Here is a 19,877-nt window from a genome sequence, read left to right as displayed (position 1 = left end):
TTCATTATTCACTTTTTCTACTGCCCTGCAACTTGATTCTTTCTTGTTTTTCTCTGTGTACTGGAGGATGGTAGTAAGTTGCTTCTGGGATATCTTTTTTGTGTTTGTAGATAGTTGGTCATCTATAGTCATAGTTTTAATTTTTATATTTCTCTGCCAATCATGAGAACCTTCTAGATGACTGCATGAAATGTTGGCAGAAATGAGGATGTATTAATTTGCTAAGAAAATACCACAGAGAATATGGTTTAAATCATGGGATTTTACTTCTCAGAGTTGTGGAGGTTGAAAATATAAGATTAAGGTCCTAAAAGGCTCAATTTTTCCAGAAGCCTTTCTCCAAATGAGACAGACACATATATCATTTGACCTGCTTAAAAGCACTTTCTTGAGGTAGAGTCATGTTGGTGGTTAGCACTTCAGTGTTTGAGCTTTAGGGAGGCACATTTCAGTCCATAACATCAAAAGGGGCCCTGTGGTCTGCTACAATGACAGCCATTTCTAGGGAGGACAGAAAGTTTGAAATCAGCGTTAGGATTTCTCACAGTATTATTGTCAGTGCTATCTCTATACAATGTGCATTCATGTACACACAAACAAAAATACCTGTACATATAAACGCATTCTACAGTGGAAATGTCTGTTGGTTGTGTACAGGTAACATCAATATAATAATCCATAAGATGGCCTATAAGCAGACATTGAAAAGAAGATTAGAAAGAATGACAACAAAATCTTCAGTTACCTATATTTATGTATATATGTATGATATTCAATATTTATAGTTGCTAAAAGATGAATGCTGATGTGTGAGAAATAAAAGCTAAACCTTACCTTACAATATTGCAGCCTATTCCACATGAAAGGTGTCTTCCTAAAACCATTCATTGGGCCCACTCTGTGGCATAGTAGGTTAAGCCTCCACCTGCAGTACCAGCATCCCATATGGGCACTAGTTTGAGTCCCTGCTTCTGCACTTCCAATCCAGCTCTTTGCTAATGGCCTAGGAAAGCAGTGGAATATGATATCAATGCTTGGGCCCCTGCACTCATGTGGGAGACCTGGAGGAAGCTGCTGATTCCTGGCTTCTGGCACCGGCTTCAGATTGGCCCAGCTCCAGCCCTTCTGGCCATTTGGGGGTGAACCAGTGGATAGAAGACCTCTCTTTCACTTCCTCTCTATATCTGTAACTCTGCCTCACAATAAATAAATACATTTTTAAAACCTTTCACATTTTACATTTCTTAAGTTTTAAAGATTTATTTATTTGAAAGTCAGAGTTACAAAGAGGGAGGAGAGCCAGAGAGAGAGGTCTTCCATCTTATGTTTACTCCCTAATTGGTTGCAACTGCTGGAGCTGTGCTGTTCTGAAGCCAGGAACAAGGAGCTAGTTCTGGATCTCCCAGATGGGTGCAGGGGCACAAGGACTTGGGCCATCTTCTACTACTTTCCTAGGCCATAGCAGAGAGCAGGATCAGAAGTGGAGTAGCTGGGTATTGAATTGGCCCCCATATGGGATACTGGCACTTCAGGCCATGGTGTTAACCTGCTCCACCACAGCACCAGTCCATCATTTAAAATTTCTGATACTCTAAAGTAGCACAGGACTACATTACATATAAGAAAGATGCATTCAAATATTATAAATCTAGTGCATTTTAGCAGACATTTTAACAAATACTTCTGCTTTTCTCAGAATTATGTATTAAATTAATGACATAATGAGTCATTGTCAGGTTTTTAGCTCTTTGACAGCCACTTATAATACTTAACAGCTTTTTCAAATTTATTGCTAGTGTATTTTTTTCAACACATGCACTGGATTTTACCAGTTTAGTGAACATGGCATTGCCTATTCTAGGATTTGCATTTTATGCATTTTCATGGCTCACATAATCAACATCTGCAAAGCCTCTAAAAGACATAAATAATAACATGAATCAGGTTTTTTAAAAAAAAGATTTATTTATTTGAAAGTCAGAGTTGCACAAATAGAGGAGAGGTACAGAGAGACAGAGACAGAGAGGTCTTCCATCTGCTGATTGTGGCCCAGCTGGCCACAATGGCTGGTCTGCGTCGATCCAAAGCCAGGACCCAGGAGCTTCTTCTGGGTCTCCCACGTGTGTGCTGGGCCCCAAGGACTTGAGACATCTTCTACTGCTTTTGCAGGCAATTGCAGAGAGCTGGTTCAGAAATGGAGCAGCCGGGACTTGAACTAGCACCCATATGGGTTGCCAGCACTGTAGGCAGCAGCTTTACCTGCTATGCCACAGCACCAGCCCCACATTGCATCTTTTTAAGATGATATGGATTTAAGTTCATGAGAAATTAGCATAGTGGGAACTGATAGATATGGATGATTCAGGATGGGCTTGTTAGGGATGGTAATGTTAATTTTCTTATAAAATAAAAATCAAATATGATCAGACATAAATGAAGACTAAATTTTATTAGTGGTGATCCAGAAAACACTGATCTCAGGTCTTTTTCTTCTAGTGTTAAGTTTATGTTTTAAAACATATTAAGTGAACAAATTTCATGTAATTTATATATACAGATTTAAGAGCAAACTGATACATCCTACCCTATCTTCCCTTTGTCTCATACTTCCAACTCCCTCCTTCTTGTTTTATTTTCTTTCAACTTTTACAACTCCATGCTTTGATTTTATTTTAGAATCACAAGCTTTAACCCTCTACAAAATAAAGAATTCAAGTAGTAGCAGAAATATCGATGAGTATATTTTCTATACTCTATCAAAGAGTACAGAAAAGCGCTGTGAACAATAATCAAATCTCAAAATGTCAATTTAACTCATGCTACATTTTGTTGTCTATATATTAATTACCATCAATCAGAGAAAACATATGGTATTTGTCTTGTGGGGACTGGCTTTTTTCACAAAGCATAATTGTTTCCAGTTGCATCCATTTGGTTACAAAAGATAGGATTTCATTCTCAATTATGGCTGAATAGTATTTTAGACTGTATATATAGCTCATATTCTTTTTCCAGTCACCAGTTGATGGACATCTGGGTTGATTCCATGTTAACTATTGTGAATTGAGCTGTTATACACATGAGGGTACAGATAACTCGTGCATATGCATATTCTATTTCATTTCATTTGGATAAGTTCCCAGGAGTGGAATGGCAGGATCATATGGTATATCTGTTTTCAGATTTCTGAGGAACTTTTATACTGCCTTCCATAATGGCTGTACTAGCTTCATTCCCACCAACAGTGGGTTAGAGTACCTTTTTCTCTACCTCTCCACCAGCCTTTACTTTTTGTTGACTTTTTCAAAAGAATTCTTTATTTGAAAGGTGGAGTTACAGAGAGGGAGAGGCAGAGGCATAGAGACATAAATATTTTATCTGCTAGTTTATTCTCCATATGACCCAACAGGTGGTGCTGGTCCAATCTGAAGCCAGAGTTAGAAGCATCTCCCTGGTCACCCAAGTGGGTGCAGGGGCCCAGGTACTTGGGCCATCTTCTGCTGCCTTCCCAAGCACATTAGCAGGGAGCTGGATCAGAAGTGCAGCAGCCTGAACTCAAAATCGCAATCATGTGGGGTTCTAGCACTGCAGGCAGCAGCTTAACCTGCTACACAAAACCTCCATCTCCTGACTTTTGGTTTCTGTATGAGAGCCATTCTAACTGGGTGAGGCAAAAGGTCATTGTGGCTTTTATTTGCAGTTCTCTGATGGCTATTGTTCCTGAGCATGTTTTTCATGTGTCTGCTTGCTACTTGAAATCCATCCTTGGAAAAATGCCGATTTATATCCTTTGCCAATTTCTTGACTGGATTGTTTGTTTTGTTGTTGAGTTTTTTGAGCTCTTTCTAGATTCTGGATATTTTACTTTTTCAGTTGCCTAGTTTGCAAATATTTTCTTCCATTCTGACAGGTGCTTCATCTTGTTGAATGTTTACTTTGCGGTTCAGAAGGTTCTTAGCTTGATGTAATCCCATTTGAGTATTTATACCTTTATTGATTGTGCTTCCTGGAGCCTTTTCCAAGAAGGCTTTGCCGATGCCAGTATCTTGCAGAGTTTCCCTGATGTTTCCCTCTAGGAATTTGATGGTATCACATCATAGATTTAGATCATTGATCCATTTACACTGTATTTTTGTATAAGTTGTAAGGTAGAGATCTTGTTTCATTTTTCTGCATGAGAAGGTCAAATTTTCCCAGCACCATTTTTGAAGACTGTTCTTTGTCCAGGGATTTCTTTTAGATCATTTGTCACAAATTAGTTGGTTGTAGATTTGTGGATTAATTTTTGGGGATTCTACTCCACTTCATTCATCCACATGACTTTTTGGTGCCAGTACCAGGCTGTTTTGATTATAACTGTCTTGTAATAGGTCTTGAATTTTGGTATTATGAGGCTTCCAACTTTGTTTTTGTTGTTTAAGATTCCTTTAACTATTTGGGGTCTCTTGCATTTCCATACAAATTTTAACATTATTTTCTCTAGATCTCAGAAGGATGTTGTTGGTATTTTGATTGGGATCATATTGAATCTGTGATTGCTTTTAAGGGGCTGGTGCTGGTATACTAGATTGAGCAATTGCCACCCACACTGGCATATCACATTGGCATCAGTTTGTATCCTGGCTGCTGCTCTAATGATCCAGCTCTCTGCAAATGGGCAGGGAAGTCAGTGGAAAATGGTTCAAGTACTTTGGCCCCTGCGCTCATGTGGGAAACCCTGGAGAAACTCCTGGCTCCTTGCGTCAGATCAGCCCAGCTCCAGGCATTGTGGTCATTTGGACTCAATTACGTATTTCTTTTATGAGGATTTTTGCATCTATGTTCATCACAGATATGTTTCTTTCTTTTTTAAAAAATTTTAACTCTACTTACAGGTAGAGTTACAGAAAGTGAGAGAGAGAGACAGGGAGAAAGATCCTCTCTTCACTGCCTCACTCACCAAATGGCCGCAATGGCCGGATCTGTTCTGACCTGAAGTCAGGAGCCAGATGCCTCTTCCTGGTCTCTCATGCAGGTGTAGGGGCCCAGGCACTTGGGCCATCCTCCACTGCCCTCCCTGCCAGAGCATAGAGCTGGACTGCAAGAGGAGCAACTGGGACCAGAACCAGCACCCACATGGGATGCCAGATCTGCAGGTGGAGGATCAACCCAGTGTGCCATGGCACCGGCCCTCATCAGGGATATTTTTCTATAGTTTTCTTTTTCCACTGTATCTTTTTCTAGTTTAAGAATCAAGGTGATGCAGGCTTAATAGAAGGAGTTTGAGAGGATTGTCTCTCTTTCAATTGTTTTGAATAGTTTGAGAAGAAATGGAATCAGTTCTTCTTTAAAAGTCTGGAAGAATTCAATAATGAGGCTGTCTGATCCTGGACTTTTCTTTGTTGGGAGGGTCTTTATTACTCATCCAATCTCTGTCTTGGTTTTTGATTTATTTAGCTTTTCTATGTGTCTTTATGACTAAATTTTGGTATATTGTGTATGTCCAGGAATCTGTTCATTTTTTTCCTCTAGGTTTTCCAATTTGTTAGCCATCACAACAGATGCCCACATCCTATATTGCAGTGTTAATCTGAGTTTTGGGTATTCCACTTCCAAATCAGTTTCATGTTAATATCCCCAGGAAGCAATGGATGATGGCTCAAATCCTTTGATTCCTGTCATCTAATTTGGAGAACTGTAACCTAAATGGGGACTTGAGAACCTGGTCTTGCATAGTTGTTGTAGCCATGTAGAAAGTGAACCAGCAGATGGGAGATCTCTCTGCTTCTCTTTCCCTCTTTCTTTGTCTCTGCCTTTTTTATCATATTAAAATATTTAATTATTTATTTGAGTTACAGAGAAAGGGAGAGACAGAAATCTAACATTACCTGATTCATTTTTAAGATGACTTCAATAGCCAGAGTGTGGCCAGGTTGAAGCCAGGAGCTTCTCCTCCAATGTGTGTGGCAGCAGCCCGGCACTTGGCCCATCTTCCACTGTTTTTTCAGTCCATTGGCAGGGAGCTGGATCAGAAGTGGAATAGCTGTTACTTGAACTGGTGCACATACAGGATTGCCAGTGTAACAGATAGCAGCTTTGTCCACTGCACTACACCACCAGCTCCTCTTTCTGCCTTTTGAATAAATAAATCTTTTGAAAAAGAACTTCAGGTAGTAAAAGTCATCATGACTGAGCAATGGCAAATTGATTGAAGTGATCTACTTTTTTAAAGATTTATTTATATATTTGAAAGGCAGCACTACAAAGAGAGAGTGGGAGAGATTGATCTTCCTCCTCAAATGACTGCAATGACTGTGGCTAGGCCAGACTGATGTCAGGAGCCAGGGGCTTCTTTCAGTCTCTTACACGGGTACAGGAGCCCCAATGTTTGAGTCATCCTGTGCTGCTTTTCCAGACACATTAGCAGGGAACTGGATCAGTTTGGAGCATTAATGTCTATGATACTCTCCTTGCAGTTAAAGAATTTGGAATCCATTTTGATTATGGGTGGGCCAAGTACAACAGCTTCCAATCGTCCAAGGTTTGGACCTGATGGGTTCTGAGAAATTTTGTTAAAATAGTTATCAATAATAACTCTCAGTTTAAGCTTTTCTTACCAAATTTTCATGTTTGCTGATGTTAACATCTATGGGAAAATTGGGTCTCTGGATTGCAACCAATGAAAGCATCCAGACTAATAGTAAATAAAGTCAATAGTCAGCAGAATGGTGTCCAGCTGAACTTAAATAGCTTTTCTTGTTTGGTAGAGGGGTAACCTCCTGCATTATACTGACATACTGACATAGACAGTAGATATTGGAGCCTGTCCCTTGTGCCAAATGGAGAATGCCACGTTTTGGTTCATTATATATATATATATATATATATATATATATACACACACACACACATATATATATATATATATACAACACATACATACACACAGATTTTATTTATTTATTTGACAGGTGTAGTTACAGATAGTGAGAGAAAGAGACAGAGAGAAAGGTCTTCCATATGCTCATTTACTCCCCTAATGACTGCAATGGCTAGAGTTGGGCCAATCCAAGCTAGGAGCTTCCAGGTCTCCCACATTTTTGCAGGGACCGAAGCACTTGGACCATCTTCTACTGCTTTCCCAGGCTATTGCAGAGAGCTGCATGGGAAGAGGAGAAATGGGGACTAGAACTGGTGCACATATTGGGTGCTGGCACTGCAGGTAAAGGATTACACCACTGCACCACAGTGCTGGCCACAGTCTATCATTAATTAAGGACACCTCAGTAACCATGCTCAGGTTTTACTGTCCTATATTCATGGCCAAAGTCCTAGCAGACAACATAGTTTGGAGAATTGTAAGCACAAGTTGTGTAGGAGACTTCATTTCTCATACAGCACAGTTAATAACAAGGTTCCAAGAGGCGAAATTACTTGCACCATAGTCTTTGACAACTAATGGACATCACAGGTGATCTAGAGAATTTAGGTTTGTGAGCCCCTAGAGTGAAAAAGTCACTGAGAACACAAGGACAGTGCCTAGAGTTTATTTTGATGGATTTTAGCCCCTTTCATTGGAGGGAGGCCCAAAGAAGCTGGACTGATTTGTATACCTCAGAAGTGTCTTTTCAAGGTGAAGGCAAACTGAGACTGAGGGGCTTTTGGAAAAACTTTGAACAAAACACATTTGCCATACTTGGTTAAGACACAGCATTTATCTATTGAGATGCATCAGATATGTTAACATTAGCTATAAGGTACAGTGGACATGGTGGATGGCATATAGCAATATGATTTTAGTAATCTATCATGAGGTGCTATTTTTTTACTGGATTTAGCAGGTATAATTGGGCTACCTAATGGGGTATAGCTTGAATAATCACCTTTCTGTTAAATAAATCTGAGGTAGTAAATGTTAGTATATGAAGACATTGAGTTTTCTTTTATTGGTCCTTCTTGGTTATTTTAATCTGGGATCTGCAAATTCTCATTTTCTCTAGCCAAATTGTAACTTAAAAACTTTATTTTATTACGCATCATGTTGGACTAACTTTGCCACTTCTGGGATTTTTTTTAGTACATCTGACAACTGGAAATTTAGACAATAGTATAGTACCAAGTAAAGTACTTATTTTTCTTCTGATACATATTTTGAAATTCTTCTAAAATTCCTATTGAGTACTCTTGTTAAATTTAGTTGCACCCCTGGTTAAGACTTATTGGAGCCACTCTACTGATTACATCTATGAAACTTTGTTAATAAATGCATATAGAACCTGGGAAAGTTGATTTATATCTTATGCTGTAGAGACATAAGACAGAACATCTTTTTTATCTTTTTCAATTATATAATTTAAAAATGAATTTTAGATTTTCAATAGGATCAAATTGTGTACTTTTCAGAAATGTATACATGCAGACAACTATAATTTATGCATTTTACATTTTCCTTCTTTAGATTTTTAAAAAGCTTTACTGAGATTGCTGCTGTGATATAGCAGGTCAAGCCCAGCTCTGGCCATTGCGGCCAGTTGGGAGTGAACCAGTGGGTGTAAGGCATCTCTGTCAATGCTTCTCCCTATCTATAACTCTTACTCTCAGATAAATAAAGAAATCCTGTAAATATTTAAAAATAAAAAATAAGGAAGACTGACCTCCCTCGAGTTGCAGAATAAAGTCACTGAAAGGTAATTACCAGCTCAGAGATGATACAGGAATTTGAACAGCACAATTCAGACATTATATCTAGTAAAAATTGACCAATAGCTGTGGGCCAAAAGTCAGTGCCCAATGACACTACCACTCAAATCATAATTTCATGTCCATTCTCACTTATACAGGAAAAGGAGTAAAAGCAGGAAGTCCATGGCATCCCTTTATCTGTCTCTGGGCCTAATTTGTGGGAGAAACCACAAATTAAGTTCAGATCTCAAAAAAATAAAGTTTTGTTAAATACTTAACTAAATGGAGTGATTCATAGATGAATTTCAAGAACTTTTGGGTAAAGAATTACCAGGTAGTGCAATTTCAATTATTCATGAACATTTTAGAAGGCACTCACCCCAATTTCCAGCCATTTTAATACACTGAATAGATTCAAATAATTTTCCTCACTGCAAAATATGATGCATTGATGGGTGAAAAAATGTTTTAGTAGGTAAGATCAAGCATCATTTTAAAAGATTAAAAATGGGTTGTTGAGGAACATTAGTTTCTTCGAATATTTTAAGTTAAAAAAATTCTTGGGAGTCTTTTCCTGAGTATCTGTAAGAAGTATATATTTAGGGGGCTGGTGCTTTGGTGCAGCAGGTAAAAGCCCTGGCCTGCAGTGCTGGCATCCCATATCGGCCCTGATTCCAATCCCAGCTGCTCCACTTCTGAACCAGCTCTCTGGTATGGCCTGGGAAAGCAGTGGAAGATGGCTCATGTCCATGGGCCCCTGCAGCTGCACAGGAGACCAAGTAGAAGTTTCCATTCCTGGCTTTGGATAGCTCAGCTCTGGTTGTTGCAGCCATTTGGGGGGTGAATTAGCAGGTGGAAGACCTCTCTCTCTTGCTCTACCTCTCTCTGTATCTCTGTCTTTCAAATAGATAAAATAAGTCATAAAAAATATGTGAGGTTTTTAGAACCATATTTTAATTCTGAGATTTAAAAATAACAATAAATTTAATGACAATTGCCAAGAATTCTTTCCATATTTGAATTTCTCCACTTATACTATGTTTCTTTCAGATGTAAATATGTCAAACCAAGAATTACTGAGGAATTGGATAATTATGTGGGTATCTCATGTGGTCAGGAAAGTTCTGATATATCCCCTCTGTGTCCCAGGAGGCTGATTTTCCAGCTGATATATGGATCATCTTCATTTCTTCCTAATGCAGGCATGCATTGGTATCTGGGAATCTAGCCTCATCTGCCCATGATGTCAGCAGGTCAGGACCATGGGAAATCTCCTCTGGCCTCCTTCTCAGCATGTGCCATTCCAACCACTCCCACCATCTTCACAGAATTCCTGACCCCTGGGGCTTTCCTCATATGCTCAAGAGCTGTGTGGTTGGTTTCTGTGTCTGTGGGTGTTAGTGTGAGGGTGAAAGGAACCTTAGAGAGCAGGACAGGTGTCTGTCTCTTGGTGGCATAGGTGACAGCCATAGATCTGAGGTGTTAAGTCAGGTATTCAGGTGCACCCTGTAGATCTTGGCTGGTCGAGGAAGAGACACCAGTGGCACAGCCTCAGTTCTGGAGCTGGAGAAAGGGTGAATTTTTATTAACATATTTTAGAAAGTTGAAATTTTAAGGAATTTTTTGTCAGAAAATGCTGCACTGAAAGAAGACTGGAGAAAAGGTGAATAAGGTTGAGATTTTAAGGATTTTTTTGGTCAGAAATTGGTGCACTGAAAGAAGACCAATGTGTCTCCAGGTGTACAGAGTACAGTTCTAAAAATTCTGTAGAAAGTCTGTCTCATCCAAGACGGCAATGGGATGGAGCTGGGGGTTCAGGCCATTTGGGATGAAATGTGTGTGGGTGAATGTCTATTGCACCTCTGTCACTATTTACCTATCTGTAAGATTAGTGCTACTAGTGAAATGTCCCTGCATTCCCTGAGAAATCCTTGTGAGGTGTGTGCAGGCTGACTTACACTATGTGGCAATTGCAATTTTGGGGTTTCATGGTATATCATCTTCTAGTAAAATTTCTGTTTTCCTGCATTGTGTAGCCTGCCTTGCACTACTCTTTCAAGGTTACAGAACTTTATACAAGACCTAGTTTGCAAAAATGTGGAAGTTTGGATACTCTGTGACAATCCCGTTTGCAGAGAGAGAGATGTCTTCCATTTGCTGATTTACTCTCCAACTGGCCACAATGGCCAGAGCTGCACCAATCCAAAGCCAGGATCCAAGAGCTTCTTCCAGGTCTCCCAAGCAGGTGCAGAGGCCAAAGGACTTGGGCCAACTTTTACTGTTTACACAGGCCATAGCAGAGAACTGGAACTGAAGTAGAACAGCTGGGATTTGAACTTGCACCCATATGGGATACAGGCAGCTGCTTTACCTTTTAAGCCACAGTGCCAGTCCCCAAAATAACTTTCATTAGTGTAAATTTTACTGAACATTGTTTATTTGAACAATAACTAAGTTTTATTGTTTTTTGTTGTTACATTGTCATTTAATAAAATTTTGGCAATGCTTTCATTAAAGCAATGATAACTTCTGGTTAATCTCTGCCACTTAATAGAGGTGGGGGCACTTGCCTATATATTTCCATGTTTAAACATTTATTCCTCCATGGTGAAGTTGACATTTTCTCTATTTATATATTCAAGATTCTTTATTCATTTTACCATTCCTTTTTCTACAGTGTAATGTAGAAGGAAAGATGAGAAATTTTCTTTTAAATCCTTGCATTCACGTTTTCTTCCAGGTATGGTTCAGGGCACCTCCTGATATTTCAAAAAGCAAAGAAAATTAATACATCACCTGCAAATTGTGTACTTTTTAAAACATATTTATTTTATACATTTGAAAGAGTCACAGAGAGTGATAGAGAAAGAGAGCAAGAGAGAGACAGAGAGAATCTTTTATCTGCTGGTTCATTCCCCAAAAGGCCACAATGGTCAGAGCTGAGACAATCTAAACCCAAGAGGCAGGAGATTCTTCTGTGTTTCCCACATAGTTGCAGGGGTCCATGCACTTGAGTCATCCTCCAGTACTTTCCCAGTCATATTAGCAGGAGCTGTATCTGAGGTAGAGAAGCTGGGACTCAAACTGGCACTCACATGGGATGCTGGCTCTGCAGGCTGGGGCTTTAACCCACTGGGCGATCACACTGGCCCCTGTAAGTGGTTTTTTTATTCCCCAACTTGCTGTCAGTTTTCTTTTTAGATTAATAATAATTTATTAATGGAAATGGATAAAGGAAGATGAATTTTATTCTCAGGGAATATATAAAAACAAGATGAATGGTGAATATGTCATGGCTATGAAGCATTGCAGTTATCCAAGATAAGGCAGTTTTGTCGCTCACCTTTCTGTTGCCATAGCAAAATATATATTTGTTATATGATTTCAGTTGAAGCTTCAAGGACAATATTCTAAATTTTGGGGTCATGATGTCCAATAGAGTCTTTAGTGTTATACAGATGATGTAGTGGGCAGTGTTTTAGTGCCACCCTGGAAGTAAACACTTAACATTCTGCAAGGGAAAGAGTTACCTAGGGCTAAAACACAAATCAGTTGCATTTATTTTTAATTGTTAGAGCAATGCAGTCCTTAATAGTTTGAGGAGATGAACTTGATCCTGAGCTAGGACGATGTCGGGAAAATAATCTACTGCAGGTTCTTTTATGTTTTAAGATTTTTTAAAAAGATTTATTTTTTATTTATTTGAAAATCAGAGTTACACAGAGAGAGGAGAGGCAGAGAGAAAGAGGGAGAAGAGAGATCTTTCATTCAACAGTTCACTCTCCAATTGGTTGCAATGGCTGGGCTGCACTGATCTAAAGCCAGGAGCCAGGAGCTTCTTCTGGGTCTCCCACATGGGTTCAAGGGCCCAAGGATTTGGGCCTTCTTCTACTGCTTTCCCAGGTCATAGCAGAGAGCTGGATCAGAAGTAGAGCAGCTGGGTCTCAAAACGGTGCTCATATGGGATGCCGGTTTTTTAAGCCAGGGCATTAACCTACTGTGCCACAGTGCCAGCCCCAAGATTGATTTATTAACTTATTTGAAAGGCAGAGTAATAGAGATAGGGAGATATGGGTAGTGAGAAAGAGATATCTTCCATCTACTGGTTCATTCAACAAATGGACACAATGGTTGGCCAGGCCAAAGCCAGGAGTCTGGAACTCTATCTGGGTCTCCCATAACCATGGAAGTGGCCCAAATACTCAGGCCATCTTTCACTGCTCTTTCAGGCACTTTAGCAGGGAACTCAATTGGAAGTGGAGCACCAAGGACTCAAATTGTTTGTTCACATGGGATGCCTGAATTGCAGGTGGAGACTTACCTGCTGCACCACAATGCTGGTGCCTACTGCAGGTTCTCAAACAAATCTCTCTGTATTCCCCTCAGTCACAAATGCAGATTATACTGCAGAATTTCTCAGGTTCTGTTCTTGGGTAAATAACTCCACTGCTTTTACTTTAATTTGTTATAATGTTATTTCAGTTCTTTAAATGTTTATGAGTAGAATAATTATAGAAAAAGCCAAAGCTGCTTTCTATTCTTTCTTGAATCTCCTCCCTTATTTTCAAATATTTATGAGCTTGGTAGAGAAAGAAGTTGATGGTGTGAGAGAAAGCTAGAGAGCTCCCATGTACTTCTTCACTGCCTAAATAATCATATCAAGCAGGGATGGGGCACAACTGAAGCCAAGAGTCAGGAATGGAATCTAGGCCTCCTTCTTGGTTGGCATCACCATTGCTTCCCCTGTTCTGCATTAGCCGGGAGCTGGAAACCAGAGCTGGCACTGAAATCCAACTTTGGAAATTTGATGTAGAGAGAATATCTGAGCTGGCATCATAAACACTAAGTTAAAGTCCTACTGTCTCTTTTAAAATATTTTTTTCTCTGCCATAATTGCATTGACTGTGTATAGTATTTTCCTGGAAATTCTTCACTGTTCAATCCCTTCATAACTTCCCTGATGGTTTCTTGTCTTTTTCCCTGAATACTTCTACATTCTTCTGAACATTGCTCATTCCAGAGTGACTTTTGTCCCCCTTTCAGCCTACTGTGCAAATACCCTTGACATAGTCTGGCCTTTGTGAACAGAAATTCCTGTTTCCCTCCAGCTTGGGCATTTTTCACAGCCTTTATACCATAGGTTTGATCCCCTGCTGAATGCTTCTGTGAGGCTGTCCAAATGCTCAACCAATCTAAAATGAAATGGCATTCTTGCTTCTTCTTCCTCCATACCCATGTAGAAGATATACAACTGCCATTGATTGTTATATGACAGAGTAGACATGTTAACCAGGAGTGTTCTATCCCAGGTGATGATAGCATTTGAAGACCTGGCTGTGTTCTTTACTTGGGAGGAATGGCAGAACATGAACCAAGCTCAGAAAATCCTGTACAGGGATGTGATGCTGGAGACCTACAGCAGCCTGTTCTCCCTGGGTAAGTGTCACACTTCACATGCCCAATGGTAACATTTTCTCGCTATTTGACAAATAAGTGAGCACTATTCATAAAGTTTAATGAGGGACAGGTATAGAATTTGAGTCCATGAAGAATCTGAATATCTACCACCTGGGAAGGATTTCAAATTGGAACATTTGTTGCATAGCTTCTGGACCAAGCTGTACTTCTTTAATTAACCCAAGATAGTGATTTCACAAAGTCTACATTGTTTCCATTAATAGGGTACTGCATGACCAAACCTGACTTGATCTTCAAGTTGGAGCAAGGAGCAGAGCCCTGGATGGGGGAAGAATGCCTACATCAGAGCCTTCCAGGTCAGTCTGCACATAACGGGCAGGGAGGCCAAAGTAGAAGCAGTGCAGCAGATATTGACTGGTGTTCTTTCCATGATTTTTTCCCAACTCTTACTCCTGAAGACAGCTGGTCTTGTGATTCAGACACAGACATTCTACAGTATCTATGGAGATCAGTATCTCTGGTAAAGGCAAAGGAAATGAAGTTTTATGTGAAAATCAACGACTGATGAAAAACCTCCAGAAACTCAAATTATCACAGAGGAGTGTTTACAGAAAGAAACAAGAGGAGGTAACCAGGGCTGACGTCTGCACAATGAGTTAGAAATCAATTTTCAATAATTGAGCAGACTCTGGATTGCAGAAACAAATTATTTAAACTGGTGGGAATGTATAGCCAAGGTGGTATATTGGGACTTTCTGTAACTGTTGCAGTTCAAAGAAGCTGAGGATGTCAGGTTTCCTTAGAAATATGGGGAAACTGTAAGAGTGCAGATAAAACAGAGAATTTCATTAGAAAAATTTCACAAATGCTGTTTCCCTGGGAAGACAGAACATGAGACAACCACATATTCAAATCTTGTCCCATGAATGTGATCCTTCTTAGAGTATAGACACATTTTACTCTTTACCTTCAAGGAAATGATCTAGTAAAACTCCCATATTTATGGTTGAAATATCACAGAAGTATAAAACCCACAATTTTTCTAAAATTGAAAAAGGGGCTTGCACTGTGGCTCACTTGGTTAATCCTCCCCCTGCAGTGCCGGCATCCCATATGGGCCCTGGGTTCTAGTCCCAGTTGCTCCTCTTCCAGTCCAGCTTTCTGCTGTGGCCCAGGAGGGCAGTGGAGGATGGCCCAAATGCTTGGGCCCTTGCACCTACAAAGGAGATAAGGAGGAAGCAACTGGCTCCTGGCTTTGGATTGGCATAGTTCCAACCGTATTTGCCATTTGAGGGGTGAGCCAATGGAAGGAAGATCTTTGTCTCTGTCTCTGTCTAACTCTGACAAATAAATAAATAAATAAAAATACATTTAAAAATGGACAGGGAAAAATTGGTTTCTAGATTACAGATGAATAAATTTATTAAATATTAGTCCATTCTGTGAAGTCTTATTCATTTTTGTGAAAGTAGAAAGAGGGAGAAACAGTGAGAAATATATTTTCTATTTAACTCCCCAAATACTAGCAACAGTTATGACTAATCTGAAGCCAGAAGCCTGGAATTTCACCTACTCATCTCTATCACAAGGTCTCAAGCACATGAACCATTATCTGCTGCTTCCCAGTATATATTATCCCAGAGCTGTATTGGAAGCAGAGTAGCCTCGGCTTAAACTGGCACTGTTTTGAGATACAGGCATCTCAAGCAGTGACTTAAGAGATCTTACCACAAAAACCACTCAATCATACTTGAAAAAAATTCTGTTAGTAAACAGGATCATGGATGAACATTGGAAAATCTATGGATACAATTTAATATATTAATGTATTATGGAGAAAACCTGTATATTCATAAATATGTATCTTCTAATCATTTTGTTAAAATTTTATGATGGAATGAGCATATGAGCCTGAGCCATTCTCCCTCATTGCTCAAAGGATATAAACTTTGGAATGTATTCCTTGCCCTTGAAACTCAGTTGGGTCTCACAGCCTATTGCCTTCATACCCCACCCTGCATTATTTTCCAGGTTCCCAAGACCCTCCACCCAGTTCCTGGAATTCCCCTCCACTGCTGGCCCCTACCCCCATGCCCAGCCTTAGCCCTCCTTATAAAGGTCTAGCCCCTGGGAGTTGGGGCCTTCTGCCACCTGCTCCATCTTGTACACACAGCCAGTTAGTCACCCACCTCTGTGGATTAATTTTCTCTGAATAAATTCTGTCTGGCTGTAAATTGATACACTGTCTCCTCTATTCTACAACTCTTTTCCTAACTTTTTGGTGCCCTATGTGAGGAGGCACCAATGCAGAACTTTTCCTAACATCTTATCCCTCTTAAATACAAGTAACTTCATTCCTTTTACATGAGTATGCTAGGAGAAGCAATTATATTTGATTTAGTGACTTTTTTTTTTCTCACTTCAGTTGCCATGAAACTGGATGAACTGATTAAGACCAACCAGAAAAGTCTGGAGAAAAATCTGAATCAGAATGTTATGAAAAATAATAACACATTAACTCCCAAGAGAGTTGAATTCAGAAAAACACTTAATTTAAGTATAAGCCATATTCCAAAACTGAGTATCAAAAAGAGAAACTATTCAGGAATAAAACCTGAAGAATGTAGTATATGTCAGAATGTGTATCCCCATTGTGGGCCTGATCAGCTACAAGCTGGAGAGAAATTTGATGCTACTACGGTACCTGGGAACACTCTCCAGTTCTGTGAGCCTCTTAATGAACAGCACAAAATTCAGACCATGGAGCAGGCACTTGAACAAATTAGACAAGGGAAAGTCTTCAAAAGGAAGAATATATTCTATGAATCTGAGAAGCTTTTTATGGTAGAAACCTGTAATAAGCCAACTGCCATTATTGGCAAGACAACTCAAATACTACAAGATTTCCATAAAAAGTCTAACCTCAGTATACATCAACAAAGTCCCAAAAGAGAGAACGTTTATAAGTATATTGGGCCTGTGGAACCTGTCATTTACCAATCATATGTTAGAATGAATCATAGACCAAATATAGAGAAGAAATCGTATGCATGTAAAACTTGTGGGAAGTCATTCAGTAATAAATTCTGCCATCCCCTCCATCACAGCACTCATATAGTGGAAAACCCTCATGTGTGTAATGATTGTAGAGAAACCACTCACCAGAAGTCAGCTCTCATTAGACATCAGAGAATTCACACAGGGTTGAAATCTTATAAATGTAATGACTGTGGGAAGTTCTTTGGCCAGAAGAAACACCTCATAAATCATCAGAGAATTCACACAGGGGAGAAACCTTATGAATGCAATGACTGTGGAAAAGCCTTTGGCCAGAAGTCACAACTCAAAATTCATCAGAGAAGTCACACAGGGGAGAAGCCTTATGAATGCAATGACTGTGGAAAAGCCTTTGGCCAGAAGTCAAACCTCAGAAAGCATCAGAGAAGTCACACAGGGGATACGCCTTATGAGTGCAATGACTGTGGAAAAGCCTTTGGCCAGAAGTCACAACTCAAAACTCATCAGAGAAGTCACACAGGGGAGAAGCCTTATGAATGCAATGACTGTGGAAAAGCCTTTGGCCGGAAGTCAATCCTCATAAATCATCAGAGAAGTCACACAGGGGAGAGGCCTTATGAGTGCAATGACTGTGGAAAAGCCTTTGGCCAGAAGTCACACCTCAGAAAGCATCAGAGAAGTCACACAGGGGATAAGCCTTATGAGTGCAATGACTGTGGAAAAGCCTTTGGCCGGAAGTCACACCTCAGAAAGCATCAGAGAAGTCACACAGGGGAGAAACCTTATGAATGCAGTGACTGTGGGAAAACCTTTGGCCAGAAGACAAACCTCGTAAATCATCAGAGAATTCACACAGGGGAGAAACCTTATGAATGCAATGACTGTGGAAATGCCTTTAGCCAGAAATCAGCACTCACAAATCATCAGAGAATTCACACAGGGGAGAAACCTTATGAATGCAGTGACTGTGGGAAAATCTTTGGCCAGAAGTCAAACCTCAAAACGCATCAGAGAATTCACACAGGGGAGAAACCTTATGAATGCAGTGACTGTGGGAAAACCTTTGGCCAGAAGACAAACCTCATAAATCATCAGAGAATTCACACAGGGGATAAGCCTTATGAATGCAATGACTGTGGAAAAACCTTTGGCCATAAGCCACACCTCAAAATGCATCAGAGAATTCACACACGGGATAAGCCTTATGAATGCAATGACTGTGGAAAAACCTTTGGCCAGAAGTCACAACTCAAAATGCATCAGAGAAGTCACACCATGGAGAAAGCTTATAAATGAAATGACTGTGGAAAAGCCTTTGGTCCCATCCTTGCATACCAAGGATAAATCCCACTTGGTCTGGGTGGATGATCTTTCTGATGCATTGTTAGATTCAGTTGGCCAGAATTTTGTTGCGGATCTTTACATGTATGTTCACCAGGGAAATTGGTCTATAATGACTTTCTCTGTTGTATTTTTTTCAGGTTTAGGAATGAAGGTGATGCTGGCTTCATAGAAAGAATTTGGGTGAATCACCTCTCTCTCAATTGTTTTGAATAACTTGAGAAGAATTCCAGTTAGTTCTTCTTTTTTTTTTTTTTTAACTTATTTAATGAATATAAATTTCCAGTGTACAGCTTATGGATTACAATGGCTTCCCCCCCCCCCCATAACTTCCCTCCCACCCGCAACCCTCCCCTCTCCCGCTCCCTCTCCCCCTCCATTTGCATCAAGATTCATTTTCAATTCTCTTTATATACAGAAGATCAATTCAGTATAAAGATTTCAACAGTTTGCACCCACATAGAAACACAAAGTGAAACATACTGTTTGAGTACTAGTTATAGCATTAAATCACAATGTACAGCACATTAAGGACAGAGATCCCACATGAGGAGCAAGTGCACAGTGGCTCCTGTTGTTGACCCAACAAATTGACACTCTAGTTTATGGCGCCAGTAACCATCCTAGGCTGTCGTCATGAGTTGCCAAGGCTATGGAAGCCTTCCAAGGCTTCCATATTTAGACAAGGTCATAAAAGACAGAGTGAGGATAGTAACCAATGATCCTAAGAGTGGCATTTACCAGGTTTGAACAATTATACAGCATTAAGTGGGGAAGAGGACCATCAGTACACACAGGTTGGGAGTAGAGCCATTGGTGGTAGAGTAGAGGTTATGATTACAAAGGAATGAGGCCCAAGTGCACTAGACAGGGCCTAGAACAAAGGACAGAGTCATTATTAGAGGAGCTAAGAAAGGTGCTGTCTAAGTTGCAATTACGTTTTCTGATTGAGAGGCAAATAGAACCTGATAGAAGGGGCTTGATAATAATCTGGTGGGCTTTAGGCCTTGTAAATTCAGAGGCCCAGACCTATCTATCTCTTCACATGGGGTATATCCTAAGGGAGGTGTGAACCTCCTAGGGGAAGGCACTCTGTTGACTCTCATTACTTGGCTGGCCTGGGAGGAGAGCTGGCCAGGTAAAGGCAGGTGGCATCTCTAACAAGAAATTTACAGTTCTGCCTGCAATGTTGCTGACCCTACTTGACCATCCCCTCAGCTGCAGTGGTCACTTTGGAAGTTGGGCTGAGTGAAGGGCTTTTCAGCTTAGAGCCAATAAGATCTGTGGCTCTGACCTGGGCATCCTTCGACTCCAGGGCAGGTCCATTTCCAGTGATCCAACTCTTGGCAGAGCTGCCAGGGCTCTTCACAAGCTGACTTCTGCTGAAGCCCAGGCTTACCACATTGAAAGCCACTGCAGTGGACTGGCCTGTTGGGTCT

The 19,877-nt window shown here is 40.2% G+C and overlaps 1 protein-coding gene across 6 annotated transcripts in view; it reads left to right on the top strand.

Annotated features, from left to right (window-relative positions):
• Nucleotides 1–18,767, top strand: part of LOC133777369 (zinc finger protein ZFP2-like) — a 46,637-nt gene extending 27,870 nt beyond the window's left edge. For 4 of the 6 annotated variants that reach the window (XM_062216917.1, XM_062216916.1, XM_062216915.1 and 1 more), the window contains 3 exons: nucleotides 13,971–14,097; nucleotides 14,343–14,435; nucleotides 16,505–18,767. In XM_062216917.1, the coding sequence (XP_062072901.1) occupies nucleotides 13,974–14,097; nucleotides 14,343–14,435; nucleotides 16,505–18,393 (2,106 nt within the window). In that variant the 5' untranslated portion in view covers nucleotides 13,971–13,973 and the 3' untranslated portion in view covers nucleotides 18,394–18,767. Of the gene's footprint in view, nucleotides 1–13,970; nucleotides 14,098–14,342; nucleotides 14,436–14,537; nucleotides 14,707–16,504 lie in introns of those variants that run through there. The other 2 variants (XM_062216920.1, XM_062216919.1) reach the window with 2 other exon arrangements.
• The last annotated feature ends 1,110 nt before the right edge of the window (nucleotides 18,768–19,877 follow it).

The sequence above is a fragment of the Lepus europaeus genome, chromosome 18 (genome assembly GCF_033115175.1).
Source record: "Lepus europaeus isolate LE1 chromosome 18, mLepTim1.pri, whole genome shotgun sequence".
Taxonomy (NCBI): Eukaryota; Metazoa; Chordata; class Mammalia; order Lagomorpha; family Leporidae; genus Lepus; species Lepus europaeus.
Note: the sequence above shows the minus strand (reverse complement) of the source record. Positions and strands in the feature narration are given on the sequence as shown.